The sequence below is a fragment of the Cetorhinus maximus genome, chromosome 14 (genome assembly GCF_964194155.1).
Source record: "Cetorhinus maximus chromosome 14, sCetMax3.hap1.1, whole genome shotgun sequence".
Lineage (NCBI taxonomy): Eukaryota > Metazoa > Chordata > Chondrichthyes > Lamniformes > Cetorhinidae > Cetorhinus > Cetorhinus maximus.
In genome coordinates, this window is record NC_135892.1 from 57731719 (window position 1) to 57749068 (window position 17350).

At 44.1% G+C, this 17350-nt stretch overlaps 1 protein-coding gene and 1 long non-coding RNA gene across 3 annotated transcripts in view; one reads left to right on the top strand and one right to left on the bottom strand.

Annotated features, from left to right (window-relative positions):
* Window positions 1-4207: 4207 nt before the first annotated feature.
* LOC144689679 (uncharacterized) lies at window positions 4208-8156 on the bottom strand. The gene is made up of 2 exons (XR_013578686.1): window positions 8028-8156; window positions 4208-5875 (listed from the first exon to the last, which is right to left on the bottom strand). It is a non-coding gene; the product is annotated as an uncharacterized LOC144689679 (long non-coding RNA).
* A 69-nt stretch (window positions 8157-8225) lies between these two features.
* LOC144689678 (uncharacterized) overlaps window positions 8226-17350 on the top strand; it is a 94871-nt gene continuing 85746 nt past the window's right edge. Inside the window, exons 1-2 of one of the 2 annotated variants that reach the window (XM_078556970.1) lie at window positions 8226-8690; window positions 15921-15956. In XM_078556970.1, the coding sequence (XP_078413096.1) occupies window positions 8378-8690; window positions 15921-15956 (349 nt within the window). In that variant the 5' untranslated portion in view covers window positions 8226-8377. The remainder of the gene's footprint in view (window positions 8691-15920; window positions 15957-17350) is intronic. The other variant, XM_078556971.1, reaches the window with a different exon arrangement.

Below are 17350 nucleotides of genomic sequence, written 5' to 3' on the forward strand. Positions count from 1 at the left end.
AGGGGAGATGTCCATGAAAGGCAAAAAGACCGCAGCCCCCAGGTTTAATGATGCGTCACTGGAATGCCTTTTGGACGCTGTGGAGGCCCGCCGCGAGGTCCTCTACCCCTGCTCTGGCCACAGGGTGAGCAATGTCATGACCAACTAGGCTTGATTGGTGGTGGTGATGACAGCAGTGGTCAGCACCAATGCCCTGGAAAAGAAGGCAGCCACCCAGTGCTGCTATGGGTCTCATCCTTTCCACCAAGGTAATTCACTCTTCTCATCACTCCCAACTCTCACACCCACAAACTGATCACACAGTCACTCAAGGGACAACACCACTAACTCTCACACACACCCTCACACCCTCACATCTCCAACAGGCTCAAACCCTCTCAAGCTCAAGTCCTCATCCTGTCCATGGCTCTGCTCATCACACAGACATTCCATGCAGTGCCATGTGTCCTGCTCACACTCTCTCCATCTGTTTTCATGCAGGAGAAACCTGTTCACATTGGCAGGAAGAGGTCCCAGACCAGGGGTGGAGTGGCCCACATTAGGCCCCTCACTCACTTTGAGGAGTGTGCCATCGCACTGACTGGTGAGGACATGGACCGTGCCAGCTGTGACGGTGAGGTCGGCGGTGAACATCTTCATAAGGATCATGCACTACATCATCCCTCTCTCAACGCAAACATGAGTTCTCTCTCTCCTGCTTTTGATTCTGCTGCCATGCACTAATTATCTCTACATTGGTTCACAGGGAGCTCTGCCAAACATCCAACACCCTCAGCCAGCCAGTCCTTCAGCTCCATCCACGTCCTCGCCTCCAGCCAAGAGGACACCTCCTCCATTGAACAGATGGAAATAAGCAACCTGGAAGACCTGTCACAGCATTTAACCCACACCATCCACCAGTGCAGAAACATACAACTTGGGGGAACCTAGATCTATAGCAGGCTCGGGTTCACAATCTGGTGGTCACTGCACGAACACATGTTCGTAGCAGCAGGAGGCAGGTTCATGTGAGCTCCCCAGCTCTCGGAGGACTGCTGGGGATCAGGCATCTGTCAGGTCCAAGTCAGATTAGGAGCCTCTAGATTTGGCCTTCCAACTCATCCAGTGTCAAAAGAAGGTGTAGGAACATCACGCAGAGCTATTGGTAGCCCTCAACAGACTGGCGCACAAGTCAGAGGAGTGTGTCCGCCTGCTCTCTGATGAAGTGGTGCCCACATGTGCATGCATAGAGGTCTCCATGGGGAGGATGGTGGATGCCATGGAAACCCTGATCCAGCAGAATTCGGAGATGTGTGTGCAGACCTGCACTGCATCGCAGGAGCCATGGGTGAGTACCTGCAGTGGCAATGTGAGAGGGAAATGGGGTGCCTCAACATCCCACCAGGTGCTCCTTCCCCTCAAGGAGTCAGGCCAGTGCCCCGGGCACCTGAAGGGAGGAAGAGCGGCAGGTGGACAGCCCTGAGTCATCCACTCAGGAATCTCAGAGGCTGTCCTCTCCCTCTGAGCCCCCTTTGCCTGTGAGACCCTCAGCCTCGGCCTCTGACACCGCATTGGGAGCAGCTGGCCAACAAGTGTTTCTGGAGGGAGAAGTATGTGTGTGGCAGGGCCTTTCGGAGCCGTGTGCAAGCACTCTCCCATGCACATGGATCCTTCACGTGTCACACTCACCTCAATGTCCTGAGCATTTTCAATGCTGCCTGCTGGGGTTCACTTTCAGTTGTCCATCTGAGCTGACCTGCATCTCCGCCCACCCACTGAGCACACTCCCATGCAGCACCTAATCTCGCCCACCAGGACTGTCGTTTCACTTTCGATTTGGACAGCGTGGTCTGTATTCAGTTCCTCGTCAGATCCCCCTCCCCCAGTCACCTACTTCCTTCCCCCCATCACAGTTGACCCCCTGACATCACCCTCCACCTCCCCTTCCTGACTTACCAGCTACAACCCTTTTCCTTTGGGGATGTCCAGGTGAACGTGCACGTTTCCTTCCATCCCGAAAATCTCACACCCTGGCCTCCTCCTTCCCACCCCCAGGGTCCGTGTCTGCCTCCGAGACCCACCAACCACCCTCACCATCGCTTCAAGCACTACCATCGAGCCCTCGCCTTCCCACCCTACTGCCTCACTCTGCCCTCAATCATTCTCACCATTCCCTCATACATGCTCACACTTCGTTCACTCCCCAGGAGGCAGTCATGGACCCATCAGACCCCCTTCCTTGCACGTGTAGCTGGACCTCAGCCCCCCCAGAACCCTTTCCTCACTCTGGATCCCCTCCCCCCCACCGGAACCCCTTCCGTCCCCTTAGTCCTCCCACGCTCCCAGACGCCCTCCCTCGCTTAGTACCTCTCCCTTCCTGACTCCTTCAGGCACCCTTACTTCTTCTGCCCCTCCTTAGTCCTGCCCCCCCTCCTGACTCCTTCCTTCAGCCTTACCTCTTCCTCCAGCCTCACTCCTTCCTCCAGCCTTACTCCTTCCCCATTCCTGGCTCCCTCAGATACCCTCACTTCTTCCTCCAGATTTACTCCTTCTCTCTTTCCGACTTCTTCCTCCACTCTTACTCCCTCTCCTCTCTGCACTCCTTCCTCCCCCCAGTCATCCTCCTCCCGGACTCCCTTCCCTTTCCGCACTCCTTCCTCCCCCTGGACTCCTTCCCCTCTCCGTACTCCTTCACCACCACCCCCACCGAACTCCTTCCCTTACACCTTCCACCTCTTTTAAACCTACCTCCTCAGTTGGCATATTCTCCCCGTTACCCCTCCTCCCCGTACTCCCTCACCCCTCCCAACCTCAACCCCCGACGCCTTCATTCCCCTTCCCAAACTCACCTCCCCATCAGCTTCATTCCCCCCCCCACTCAACACCCAACACCCAACACCTTCAATCCCCCCCTCCCAACCTCACCCCCCACAACGTCTTCATTCCCACTCTCCCAAACTCACCACCCCCGACACCTTCATTCCCTTCTTCCAACCTCACTCCTCTGACGACTTAATTCCCCCCTTCCCAAACTCATCCCCCCATCAGCTTCATTCACCCCCCAATCTCACCCCCCATTACCTTCATTCTTCCCTCCCAACCTCAACCACCTCTTCCTTTCCCAGTCGATCCTAGACCTTCCTCTCCCACCCCATTGACCATTAACGGTGACTTTCCAACTTCCGTGAGCTGCTTTGCAGCAGAGTCATGTCCATGAGTATCCACCCAGCATGTCATGGATGTTCCTCCAGGATCCCATTGCAGTTGGGCTCCAGCATCTTCTGCTCCTCGGATGGTCAAGATGTGAGCAAGGCTCCTATGGTAAGTCCCGACTTCTGCACGTCACACTTGTCAAGACGGTTCTGCACCAGTGTGTTTTCCTGCTGACGTGGGCAGACAATCCGGTGGGGTGGGGTGGGGGGGGGGGGGGCGCTGGGATGAGTCCGGCAGGCTGGCCTTATAATATGCTGATGTATTACAATGAGGTTCCTGAGGTCCGATGACAAGGAACATTGCCCGCCATCAGCGGGCGGAGCAGATGATCACAGACTGGTTTCACAACATTATGAAACTGATTTTTGGCCTTCTCACCATATTGTCCCCTGGATGCCACTGGATGTTTCCAGGAAGCTTCAGGTGACACATCAATCAGCAATGCATCACTACAAGCCCTATTCAGGGGCAGAGGCCATAGATTTAATTTCCTTCTCCAATCACCCAACATAGCAGAGAGAAAGAGCACTTGAGTTTTAAAATGGGACAGATTTCCAAAAATCTGGGTCAAACTGATGCTACCCAATAAAGGCTTCATCCGAATGTGCCCTAACTTTCATCAACAGCAAGGAGTTTTATTTCGTGAATGTGCAGCTTGTGTGTAATACCAGTCACACCATTCTGCATACAAATACTTGCTTTCTGGGAATGCCAAGATTCTTTTCTTCTTTGATGATGATATTTACATTGTTTAACTAGACAATGAGCTAAGATAATTGCTTGGAGATCAACGTTATCCACATCAACCATTGCTGATGAGACTTTTCCTCTCAGGATTGAGGGTGACTACAGATTCAATGAGGCCTAGTAAACTGCAAGCTGTACGATCCCCCTAAATCAGAGGAAGCCTGAGAGTACAAATGAAGTGGAAGAAGGTGGAGGCCTTCAATCCCTGATGATAGTGCCCAGGAGACTGAAGAGGAGCTGCATAGCACAACCCTTCAACAGCAGCATGTGAGATTAGACAGGAATTTATCAACTATAGAAAGGAGATATCCATCTCCATTGATGAGCCTTTGCAATTCACAGAGCTATTACTCCAATCTGTAATACATTCACATATTTTCAGGGAATATATCTTTTTAACCTCTTAACATTCAACTCCAAATGAAGAGAGGCTGCAGGCTTATATAAAAATAATTCTTTTAAGGGTTTTCAGTGTTTTGGTTTATATTCTGCTGTGTTATTGATAGTTTCCTTTTTTCTCATATAGTTATGTCAGTCAGCTGACCTGACACATATTCACAATGGCTACTTTTTGATTGGAACTATTTATTTCCATCCAGAGTAAAGTCTAGAGCTTTGCCTATTTTCATGTCTCACCATGGTCTTTAACCAGGAGGAAGGAGTGAGATGCACTTAATCAGTCAGATCATGGGTGATCTTAAACTGCTGCAACAACTACTAATATTCTTAAATAACTTCTGGTCAAAAACTGCATGGTGATAATTTTTAAAAACAATAATTTTATGTAATAGAGTTGAGATACACGACACAATTAATTAACTCCAAGTTACAGCTGTTTACTACAGTACAATTTACTTAACAGGACATCATGCTTACACATTACAAATTAATATAGTTCAGTAAAATCCAGTCCCTTAGTCCCAGGCCTCAACAAATCCAACAGAAGGCTCACATATAAAGACAATACCTGATGTCCATTAATGTGGCAACTAGGTTAAATTGTCAGTATCTACCTGGAATGTGGGTGAATCTGGCAGGATTGTTTAGGTCGATTTCCTTGTTCCTTCTTACTGTGGATCTTTTTCTCTCCCTGCTCACTTTAGCTACCATTCAGAGTTATTCTCAGGGTTTCCTCACACTGTGATTGCTACTGAGGTCCTCTTTCCTTCAACACTACAGATGATTCCCTCCCTCTTGATTGTTTTCCAGTCTTAGCCAGGGAGCTTTATAGAGCTCAAACCACCTATGCACTTCTGCCAAATATCAGGGACCTTTACCATGTTCTAATCCCTATACTGGAGGTCTCAGTATGCAACAATAATTTGTATTTCTGAAAAAAGACATGCCGTAGAAGCTTTTCTTCTTGCACTCTTCATGACAGATTTGCAAGAATATCAAATCTTAATGGGAAAAATGATTTATACTGTCTGAGAAGAGGGTGCTGATTGGTTTGCAAGTAGACTCTGATTGGCAGAGGCATTGCCATGGAGAACATACAAGGGAACAGTTGACTGCCAAGCTTTGGTTAAAATTAAACCAGACAGGTCAACTCTGATTGGTCAAGCCATTGCCATGGGGAATGAGCCAGGGAGTGGCTGTCCAACAAGCTCTTGTTTAGTTGGAAAGGGTGCAATGCGTGGACATGTTCTTTTGGTTTGCAAAGGACAGGGCCCTATGTGTGAATATATGTAGCTCCTAGCACGCGTAAGTGAATCACACTGCGAGCCCAACGGATAATCTTAGATTGTTGGTCAGTGTAATTCATATTGGGATTGTTTAGCAAGTGTTGTCCAATCGCGGAATCACATCTAATGGACACTGCGTTCTGAGTTTTGCAAGCACAGGTTGGTTGAGTACGGTCAGTACTTTGTCTGTTGTGAACAGCTGAAGGGAAGTGCTGTTTTATATGATCCCCGATCCAACATTAGATCTGATTCTGCAATAAACAATGACAAACATTAAAAAAATTAATTCATAATTTGCAATAAATATTCCCTTAAGGAGTAAAAGCCCCAAAGGGAAAAGAGTTCCAACCATGGCTAAGAGAAGTTAAAGAAAGTATTTAAAGAGAAGGTTAAAAGAAGAAGTAGGTAATTGATTAGTTGATTTTTAAAAAAGAGCGGGAGTTGAACAGCCAATGCTGTGTGGGATTGGGCTATCCCGGAAGTGAAGTGAGTCACAGGACAAGGATTCACCTGGGGTGAGTTTGCTGGTAAGTTTTAAATTTAATCTAAATTAATCAACTATAAAGTAAAGCTAATTTGATTGATCAATTAGTGCAGGTGCTAAAGATGGAAGCCAATTTTGTATTTTACCACGTAATTATAAACAGTGCTTCGTCAATCAGATCCAGAGGATAAAGTTATAATTAAATAACAAGAGACAGTAACGCTAAACAGTACTAAATTTTCAGTTATTCAAAACGTAAGGTTTTGTAAAATGATTTCTGGTAAGCTCCCTATGTTTAATTGACATCAGCTGAAGAGAAGCAGCTGACTGGTGAGTAACCGGTGAGTCTTTTTAAAAAAAGTAATATGTTTTATTAACTAATAAATAGAGGGATGGCAGGGCAACTCAGACGCATGGAGGGCACATCCTGTTCCATGTGGGAACTCCAAGACACTTCCCCTGCCCTGGATAACTATATGTGTAGGAAGTGACATCAGCCCAGCAGTTTGAGTTTGTAGCTTGAGCAGCAGCTGGCATCATTGTTACGCATCTGCGAGGTTGAGAGCTTAGTGGATAGCACATTTATAGATGTGGTCGCCCCACAGCTTAAGGGTATTCAGAGACAGAGGCAGATTCATTCATGGTATTCAAAAGGGAATTGGATCATTATGTGAAAAGGAAAAATTTGCAGGGCCTCAGGCAAAGGCAGGGGAGTGACACTAGGTGAATTGCTCTTGTAGAGAGCCAGAATGGACGTGACAGGCCAAATAGCCTCCTTCCGTGCTGTAACTATTTAATGTTTCTATGATGAGGTAAGAAAAATTCAGCTAACAGGAAAAGGAGAATTAATGGCATGACAAAGTGCAACAGCAACTGGATAGCAGAACCTGAAATGCAAGAACTCAAGATGGAGAGATATTCAGCTGGAACTGGAGAACCTGCCAAAACAGAACCATAATTTGCAGAAATGCCAATTACATACACACAAATGGAGCTATATGGCCAATTCACAGTAAATAGACCAGAGCAACATTGAACAGCCTGAACCATCAGTGAAACATCTGATAAAAGAGGTTACTTTCAAAATTATGAATAACAAAGCTCAGTACCAAAACAATAAAATTGGAAACAGTTGGGTGATAATTGTTGCTCTTATGTAAGTTTCATTTCTTTTAAAAGGGTGATGCATCGCCATTAATGTAACCGTTTCCAGTTAAACACTGGAAGGTTCCTTGCTGATCCGTCTGACCTGGAAATGCTTGCATGGTTCACAACGTAAGTGTAGTGTTTTAAAATGGCTGTTGAATCCGAAGCCTGTTTGGAAAGATGCAGTTTTTATTGATTATTAACTGAATTTAATATCCAATGTCGCAAACGCTTCTGTGGCTGGGGTCAGCATTATGATCCATGGCTCTCAACGGTTTCCCCCCTTTTCTCTTTAAACCTGTTAATTGTATTTTTCTTCCATTCTGAGGAAGGGTCTACAGGCAAAACGTTAACCTGCTTTTTAATCTTACAGGTTGCTACGGGACCCATTGCGTCTTTACAGAACATCCTTTTAGTTCTTAAAACGAGGCCTCGTTCTCAGTGAGATATAAAGTTACCGTCTTCACTTTCCTACAAAATAAAGACTTAATCCGTTTTTAGAGAGTGTTAAATTTAACAACAGATTTCATGGAGAAATAAATGCATATTTCTTCCTTAAAACGGAAGTGATGCTTTTATTCTAAATCCTCGCTGGATTCTACATTTTTCTGAGTCATTTGCACCGATTATGAGAATTTTTTAACCTCTTTGCACCTTAAAGCAACTGCGGAAAAAAAATAATCCGCTTCAATTATGGCGCAAGACAACAGTTACTGGTTTGACCAATCAGATTATAATTTCAAAATGCTTGGTTGTCATTGGTCTAGAATCACCCATTGGCGTCATGTTTGACGGCCGCCCGTTTCTCTTATTGGTTGGATGCGACATCATTCACTTCATTCACCTCCTCAAGGTTAGGTTGTCTTCGGAGGCAGCGTCGTCAGGTTTCTATGACTCATTGCGGCGCCATTTTCTATTATTATAATCACTGCACAGGGAGGGCGGGCTTGTTTCCTGCTTCCTCCCTCAATAATACCCGCCTCTGTCTGGTGGCGCACTTCTCAACCTTTCAAACAGGCATCAGCGACACTTGTGCATTTGAAGTCCAGAAAGTAGCTGACGGCGAACAGTAAAATTTACTTTAAGAATAAAGCTCGAATATTTTAAAAATTAAGTCAGAATCATGACAGAGGAATGGCAATCTCCTTCTGTCTCGTCCTCGGTTCGTTTAGACGACATTGCTGAAGGCTTTGTCCACGAAGATGCGGAGAAGGCGACAGACGATTTGGATCCCCTCAAGCCTGGGGCTGGCGACGCACCCATATTTGTCCCTCCGGCTCCCAGCACCTTCGAGCTGGCAGAAAGCACCGACATTGGCGACGATGACCTGACTCCTCCACCTCTGCCCGCCAGAAGCCGACCCGAACCAGATTCTAGTTCAGAGACGGCGCCTGCTGCAGCCACCGAGTCCGCCAAGACCCGCCCAGAGTCAGTCGGTAAGTGTTAAGATTGCCATCGTCCCCCACCCTGGCTCCTCAATTACGGTACACTGGTAGCTGACTGGAGAGAGGTCGAGGCCCCAAAAAGTCGCCCCGCTTTTAGTTGGACACTGCAGAAGGGAGCAGACGTTTGTGCGTTTTTAACTGGAATTCGCCTTTGAAAATTAAGTTAATTATGCACCTTCCTTTCCGCCAGCATTGAGCAAGCAGATCGGTTTATTGTGTACTTTGATTTGTTTTTGTATTTAAATTGCATAGATTTAAATAATTGGCACAAGGAGAATGGAGATTTCGCAACGCAATGAGTTACGATTTGCAATACACTTGAAAGGGCGCTGGAAGCAGATTCACCAACTTAAGGAAATTTACCGGACTGTAGGGAAACTAATGGGCTAGCATTTACAAAGGCTAGAGACGACGGGTCGAATGGCCTCCTTCCGATTGTTTAGTGTTGGGGCTGTAGTGAATGTAGTTTAAAATTGTGAAAGCGTGCCTCATTTAGGGTGATGTAACCGCTCCTCTCGGTGAATGTTGTAGGACGGACAACATGTAAAGAGGAAATGAGCCATGGTTGCCCGGCGGCTGTGGGTTTGTTCCTCTTCATTGATTGTGTCTAGGATCTCTCAGCTGATTGACATTTACTCTGATTATCCGGAAGCCAGAGCCGGCGGCATCTCCGCTAATCACTGCGTGAGGGCGGGGTTTGTGGCGCGTGATGCGCAGCGCCGCTCTGAAGCCTCAGCCCTGAGGGTTGATGTCATCTCCCTCTGCGGCCAATCCTGTTAACATAAAGGGCGATTCACTTTAAGTTTTCCTGCTTGTAGAATGTTTTTCCCAGTGATTAAAGCGTGGCAAAGAAGTAGTTTCTTCATACAGCAGCTGTTAACTGCCGAAATATTCGGTCACTAATTTTGTTTCGACCCACTGCGTGATCTCTCGATTATCCGGAAACGGCATGGGAGCAGCGACTCCAACTGACTAAAAACCAAAGTGCTGGATGACGCCCTCTGCCACATTGCGATATGATCTTCCACAACTGGTTCCGAATAAAATTAATATTCTTTATAAGAACCAGGAGAAAATCTGTCAAGGATTTTAGCTTTGATTAAAAACTTGTATAAACATAAATCATACTTGACATTCAACCACTTCTCTCAAGTCCCTGAGCCCTTCATCTATGAACACTTTAGCCAGAAGAGGGGGAGCTAGGTTGGGAAGATAGATACAAAGATAATTTTGCAGTCTGGGAGGTAGCAAAGCAAGAGAGTTTTGGAGAAAGTTGGAGGTTGGGTGGCATGACTAGCTAGCATATCTCAAGTTCTGTTGAAGAGTCATACGGACTCGAAACGTTAACTGTGTTCCTCTCCGCAGATGCTGCCAGACCTGCTGAGTTTTTCCAGGTATCTTTATTTTTGTCTAGCATATCTCATGTTGCTCCTGGGCTTCCTGAGATGCTATGTTTAGTTGCCCCCGCCCCCCCCGCTCCTTTTAAGCCATAACTCAAAATAGTCTATATTGATAAATCTTATGTTGCAACTATATGTAAAATTCCTTAGGTTAATCAGTAAGGAGTTGTGGCTGGTCAGGGATGCCAAACTTAGTGAACCTTAGAGCCATATATGATCTTAAGACGTTTGAGAACTGCAAAACATGGACAGCCTTTCAGATACATTTATTACTATTGCACACACATGAGGAAACATATTTAATAAAATGTAAAAGCACAAATAGTATTAAAGTATATGTATTCAATGTTTAATGTATGTATTTATCTTTAAGCTTTCTATGAACTTCAATAATCAAAAAGTACATATACCACAGCCTCTAAATTATTTTATCTGCATCCAATAAATATGAGAGTCAGCTTAAATTAAATTCCACCCTATTAAATTATTATATCCTTTAAGTAAGGTGATACTTATTTATCAGGGCTAATCACTGGTAGAGGCCTTGAGCCTCCATCCTGGATACAAGATAGAGACAGGCTGCAAGTTGGAGGGTCAGCAGCGAGAGGGTGGGTTAGGGAGCCAGAGAGGCTGCTCTAAAATGGCGCTGATCGGGTCACGTAGTGCTGCGTCACACTGGTGGGAAACAGCAAAAAGTTTCACAGTGGGAGGGTGGAGACTGAATCAATCATGGACTTGCTGAGCAGCAGAGCAAATTCAAGTTGAGCTTATATGAATCCTTCATCTTGTTTGTAACTCACCTTCCCAGTGCTGCTGCCTGCTCTTCCTATGTGAAGCTGTTTGTGGCTGAAAGTATACCCAGTTTGTTTACTTCCCCACCAATGTATGATGTAAAAGTTTCACAGCATAAGGAATGAGGCACACTCTGTGTAAGAGAACTGCATGTGGATCGTGAGCCAAGGTTTGGCTACCCCTGTTATAGATTTTATTATCGCAGGCATCTGCCTGCTTTTTAAGACCCTGTTGTGTCTTCTACTTGGGGCCCCTGGGGTTTCAGGCCAGCACCTGAGGTGACATTGCTGTCCTGCCCTCTTGTTTCATGCACTCCTCGTGCTTTTGTTCTGTTACTCTGCTTCTCTCCTCTAACCACCATTTTTAAGGCTGTTAGAAGGGCATGAGCTGGTGGTTCCACTCTGCTTGTCCCATTCTACCTGAGATGCTTGCTGCTAGTCAACCATCTGTTCTCATCTGCTAGTGCTTGGCTGCCTGTTCTGCAAGTCAGCTTTTCTACAACCTGTTCTGTGTAATGTTTATTCTCACCCTGATTGGTTACTGTGCTGGAGTGTTAAATGCAGTTCACCTTTTTTGCTTTGCCTCACGCAGATCAGAAATTTGCTTAACCTAATTTCAACTGCCACTCATCTTTGCTGAATTATATGCTTTTTCTTTCAATTTGATATTATCTTTAACTTCCTCAGTTAGATATAGATGGTGTGTCCTCCCCTGTCTTTGTCTCACTGGAATGTATCTTTTCTGAGTATTGTGAAATAACTCCTTAAATGTCTGCCACAGCATCTATGCTGACCTATCTCTTAACATAATTTCCCAGTTCACTTTAGCCAGCTTTGTCTTCATGCCCTCATAAGTACCCTTATTTAAATTTAAAGCACTAGTCTTGGATCCGCTCCCCACTCCCTCAAACTGAGTATGAAATTCAATCATATTATGATCACTGCTACCTAGGGCGCCTTCACCTATGAGGTCATTAATTAATCTTGTCTCATTGCATATTACCAGATCTAGTATAGCCTGCTCTCTGGTACCAAAATGTGCTACTCTAAGAAACTGTCCTGAAGGTATTCTATGAACTCATCATCCCAGGCTATCTTTGCCAACCTGAATCATCCAATCTATATGCAGATTAAAATAACCCATGATTATCGCTGTACTTTTCTTACAAGCTCCCATTATGTCTTCCGGTATACCCCATCCTACAGTGTGGTCTCTGTTAGGAGGCCTATAAACCGCACTCTCAAGTGACTTTTTACCTTTACTGTTTCGTATCTCTACCTAAACTGATTCCACATTTTGATCTCCAGAACTACGGTCGTCTCGCTCTCTATCGTACCAAAATCATGCTTAATTAGCAGAGCTACCCCTCCACCTTTTCGTAGCTTCCTGTCCTTTCTTAATGTCATGTACTCTTGAATGTTCAGCTCCCAGTCTTTGTCATCCTGCAGCCATGTCTGTAATGGCTATCAGATCATACATATTATTTCTTTGTGCTGTCAATTCATCTGTTTTATGAATGCCATGCTCAACCAAATACAGAGCGTTTAGTTCTGTCTTTTTATTATTTTTGTAATCTCTGGCCTTATCTGCTGGCACACACTTAAGTTTGTACACTCTGTCCCTTCCTGCCATGTTCTGATCACCATTTCCCTCACTCCTATCTTGCTCTCTTGCCTTGTCTTCTCTATTTAATTTATCACATCTTCCCAAATTTGATCCCTCGCCCTCCCCACCCTGCCCTCACTGTTTAGTTTAAAGCCCTCTACTGCCATAGTTATACAACTCGCCAGAACACTCGTCCCACCACAGTTTAGCTGAAGAACGTCCCAATAGCACTGCTCCCACTTTCCTTAGTACTGGTGCCAATGCACCATGAATCAAAACCTATTTCTCCTACGACAATCTTTGAGCCACATTTAAAACTCTAAACTGATTTACCCTACACCACTTTGCTTGTGGCTTAAATAATAATCCAGAGATTATTATCTTTGAGGTTCTGCTTTTTAATTTAGCCCCTAGCTACTCATACTCCCTCAGGTAGAACTAGGAAAGAGGTTCTGCTATGTTGTTGGTATCTACATGGATCATGACCACTCTATCGTCCCCCTTCCACTTGCAAGTTCCTCTCCAGCCCATAGCAGATGCTCTGAACCCTGAATCTGGGCAGGCAGCACAGCTGTCTGGACTCCCGCTTTTGGCCGCAGAGAGCTGTCCACCTCTCTGACTATGCTGTACACAACTTCAAGAATGGCTTCTTGTACCATAGTTCCATGATCAGTTTGCTCACCCACCCTGCAGCAACCGTTTTCTGAAGACTGAAAGAACCTTGAACTTGTTGGACAATTGCAAAGGTTGAGGCTCCTCCACTTCTACCTCCTGGGTCCTCATACCTGTCTCACTTACAGTCACACCCTCCTGCCCCTGACCACTGACCAAATCAAAAGACCCTATCCTAAGGGGTGTGACTGCCTCCTGGTACAAAGTATCCAGGTAAAATTCTCCCTCCCTGATGCATTGCAGTGTCTGCGGCTTGGCCTCCAGCTTAGTGACTCTGAGCGGAAGCTCCTCAAGCTGCAGACATGTTTGCCTTGGATCACACCAGTATCCAGGAGCTCCCACATTCTGCTGTCGCAGCACATCACCTGCCTTGCCATCTTTGTTTTAATTAATTTTTCTTAATTTATAATGGGTAAATTAATACTCTCAATAACCTTTACTACTAGGGGGAGGTGGTGGCATAGTGGTTTTGTCGCTGGACTTGTAATCCAGAGACCCAGGGTAATGCTCTGGGGACTCTGGTTCAAATCCATCGGCAACAGATGGTGAAATTTGAATTTAATGAATGAAATCCAAAATTAAAAATCTAATGGTGACCACGAAACCATTGTCGTAAAAACCCATCTGGTTCACTAATGTCCTTCAAGGAAGGAAATCTGCTGTCCTTACCTGGCCTACATGTGACTCCAGATCAACAGCACTGTGGTTGACTCTTAAATGCCCTCCGAATTGGCCTAGCAAGGGCAATTAGGGATGGCCCAGCTAGCAACGCCCAATCCCATGAACAAACAAATACTGTTAGTGAACGTTACTACAGCTAATAAAACCTTACAGTTGCTAATAAATTTGAGGAGTTTTGAAGTTAATCAAGCAAATTTTTTTTCTTGCATTCCCTCATGGGATGAGTGTCGTGCTCGGCCAGCATTTATTGCCGATCCCTAATTGCCTTTTGAGAAGGTTCTGTGCTGCCTTCATGAACCGGAGTCATCCATGTGTTGTGGGAGCACTCTCAGTGCTGTTAGGGAGGGAGTTCCAGGATTTTGACCCAGCGACAGTGAAGGAGCAGCAATATAGTTCCAAATCAGGATGTGACTTGGAGAGGAACTTGAAGGTGGCGGTGTTCCCATGCATCAGCTGCCTGTATCCTTTTAGGTGGTAAAGGTCATGGGTTTGCAAGAAAATATTCAACCAACCAACCAGTTATCTGTTTTTCTATGATCTCACACTTCAAATTCTCTCAGAACATGGTTGCTCTGCTTTGGAGTCACGCACTGGACTGGATTGGATAGCTCTTCTAAGTGCTGCTGACTACCTCTGGGTCTGCTTTTTCCCTGCTCTTCCAGTTGCTGCCGATTGCTCCTGGGTGCTCTTTTTGCCCCTTCCTGATAGAGGTCCGTTATGATATGGCAGGTGGCATTTGCCAGGGTGACCAAATCCACAAGGGAAACTTGGCTATGCTATCACAATGATTTTGCAGTTTGTATTTATTACTAGAAGGCACTGAAGTCAGAAGTAATAAGTCCACTCTCACCTTTAGAGATTTTAAAAATGAAATTAAAACATTTGTTAACAAAAGAAGAACAAACTTAAAACACACAAGATTACAATTGCACAGTTACAACAGTTCCCAAAATTTCTACTTAACCAGACTCCCAACTATGCACCCTTTAAGGCAACAGCCCAAATAGATTCCAAATTTATAAAGTCATCCAAAAATGTTACCGCAAGCACCCACAGGGAAATGGAATTTCAAAGGCTTTTAACACAACTTTGGTTACTGGAACGTCAAACTTCTGCAGGGTGACTAGAGGCTTTTCCACCAGTCTGTTTCCTACTGTGTACCTTTCAAGATCTCTCACGGCCACGCCTCACACAGTTTCCATCCTCCTTTAAATATATTTCTCCCTTTTTGATCTGCGAATCCCGTTGTTTCAACTTGTCTTTAGAAGTTACTTTTCCCAGAATATAAAAATCTTTCATGTTATCATTATGGGCAGCAGATTAGGAAAAATCAGCATATCACTTTGCCTTATTTATCTTGCCAGTTGTAAACATTTTCCATGTCCCATTGAAAATCAAACACCTTTCCCACATATCTAATAACGCAAACTTCATTCACACCATCTCTCCTGAGACCTCACCCTAGTTTTACTCATCTCCATTTCAAATGCTTGTTTTACACCTAACTCCTTTTGATAATTTAACCTTGGTCTAATCATCTCTAGTTTAATTAAATTAGCCCCACACACACAACCATACACATAAAGCCTGCTTTAAAGTATCCCACAGTAATATTAGGAAAAATACGATAGTTCCTTGACAGGCCTTGAAATGTATGAAAGGTTTTGATAGGTTGGATGTAGAGAAGATACTTCCTCTTGCGGGGGATACCAAAGTTGTAAACAAAGATGTCACTAATAAATCCAAAACTTAATTCAGGAGAAACTTCTTTTGGTTAGAATATGGAACTCACTACCACAAGGATAGTTGAGGTGACCAGCACAGATGCATTTAATGGGAAGCTATTAAACATGAGGGAGCAAGGCATTGAGTATGTTGATGGGGCTAGGTGAAGAAGTGTAAGAGGAGGATCAAGTAGAGCAGACATCTTGGGATGAATACCAAGTTTCTGTGCTGTTAAACTATGTAATTGTAATGAAAATAGATAGTTTTACTTTTGGTAATTTTTCTCTATGTTTAGCTTTTGGTGTGGTTTGGAACTGACTACCACTTTTTCCTCCCTGCTCTGCAGGTTACACGTTCTTAGGGCAGAAGCTAGATCCAAAAGGTAACAAGCTGTGGTGCCTGTGATAATTGGCCTAAGATCTTTAATCGGATGCTCACTTTTGATTTAAAAATGATTTTGTTAATTGGTGTTTTTGAGCAGTTATTCCTTTTAAAAAAAAAAGTTAATTGCAATCATCAATCTTGGTAATCAGTGATTGTTTGGAATGGGACAGAAAGATAACTGTGGTGCAAAAACAGCTTAAACTGTATTGCAAAGAAATCAACAAATATAGTTGCTTATTTAAACCTCATATCCCAAATATGCATGTTCATTCTGTCATTGCTTTTTTAAACCTTAACATTTGTTTGTGTTGTGCATTTTCTTTTAATTGAACCTAGCATATTTGATGGAGGTTTGTGCAATAGAAATAACATTTCATGTTTGTTTCACTGGTAGAAATGAGTTTCCTGTGAAATGGAAATTGATAGATATTACTTTCGTAATGTTTCCTTCTGGTGCTTATAAACTGAAGAAATCTTCAGGTACTAAACAGCTTCCACAGAGGCATAGCCATGTTGACTATTGGACATAGTGTGGAACTACAATTTTGTTAATCCCTTGAGTTCGAACATGATCTAATTAATAGTTTTGAAATGAGAGGCACAATGTCTTTAATTCTATAAGCGCACCTGGGTATTTCTCTCAACTGTTCTGTTCAAAAAAATAATTTCTAATAAGGTAGTTTGTGACTTACTGAGCGATATATCCTACATTACAATAGTGAATATGCGCAGCCAATTTGCAGACAGCAGGCTTCACGAACAACAACAGAATAAATGACCAGCTCATCTGTTTTAGATATTGGTTGAGGATTAATGTTGGCTGGTACACTGAACTCCTCGGCTCTTCAACAGGGGTGGGAATGTAGGAACTTCTGACTCTCTGCCTCCATCACTGAGACATCAGATAGTTAATTCAATTCCTCAACATAAAGCTCAAATGTGACATGTTCTGCCTCAAATGTCTTTTTGGTATTTCATTGTCAACCTGTATTCCTCTACAGAGAGGAAACTTAAAAGGGAGACATATGATAGAACTGCCTATACTGAAGATAACAACTAGGATTCTGAAAAGTGAGATGAAAAGGGCTATAAGCAATATAAAACAATGCTAGTGGCTAAAATAAAAGGAATTAACAAGCATTTATACAAGTGCTTTTTATATACTTATACAAGTGTATAAAAGTAAAAGAATCAGGAGAAAGTCAGACTACAGACAGGCTAACGTTACTGAATATTGTCATATTTTATTAGACAGTGTTGAAAGAGACAACATAGGTGTTCTTGAAGTTATTGAACAATTATTTGAGAGAACTATAGAAAAGGAATTTGATTTTGAAACTGCCGTGCACTCAAGGCTGTAGAAATTCAGAGGCTCTGGCCACAATTATTAAA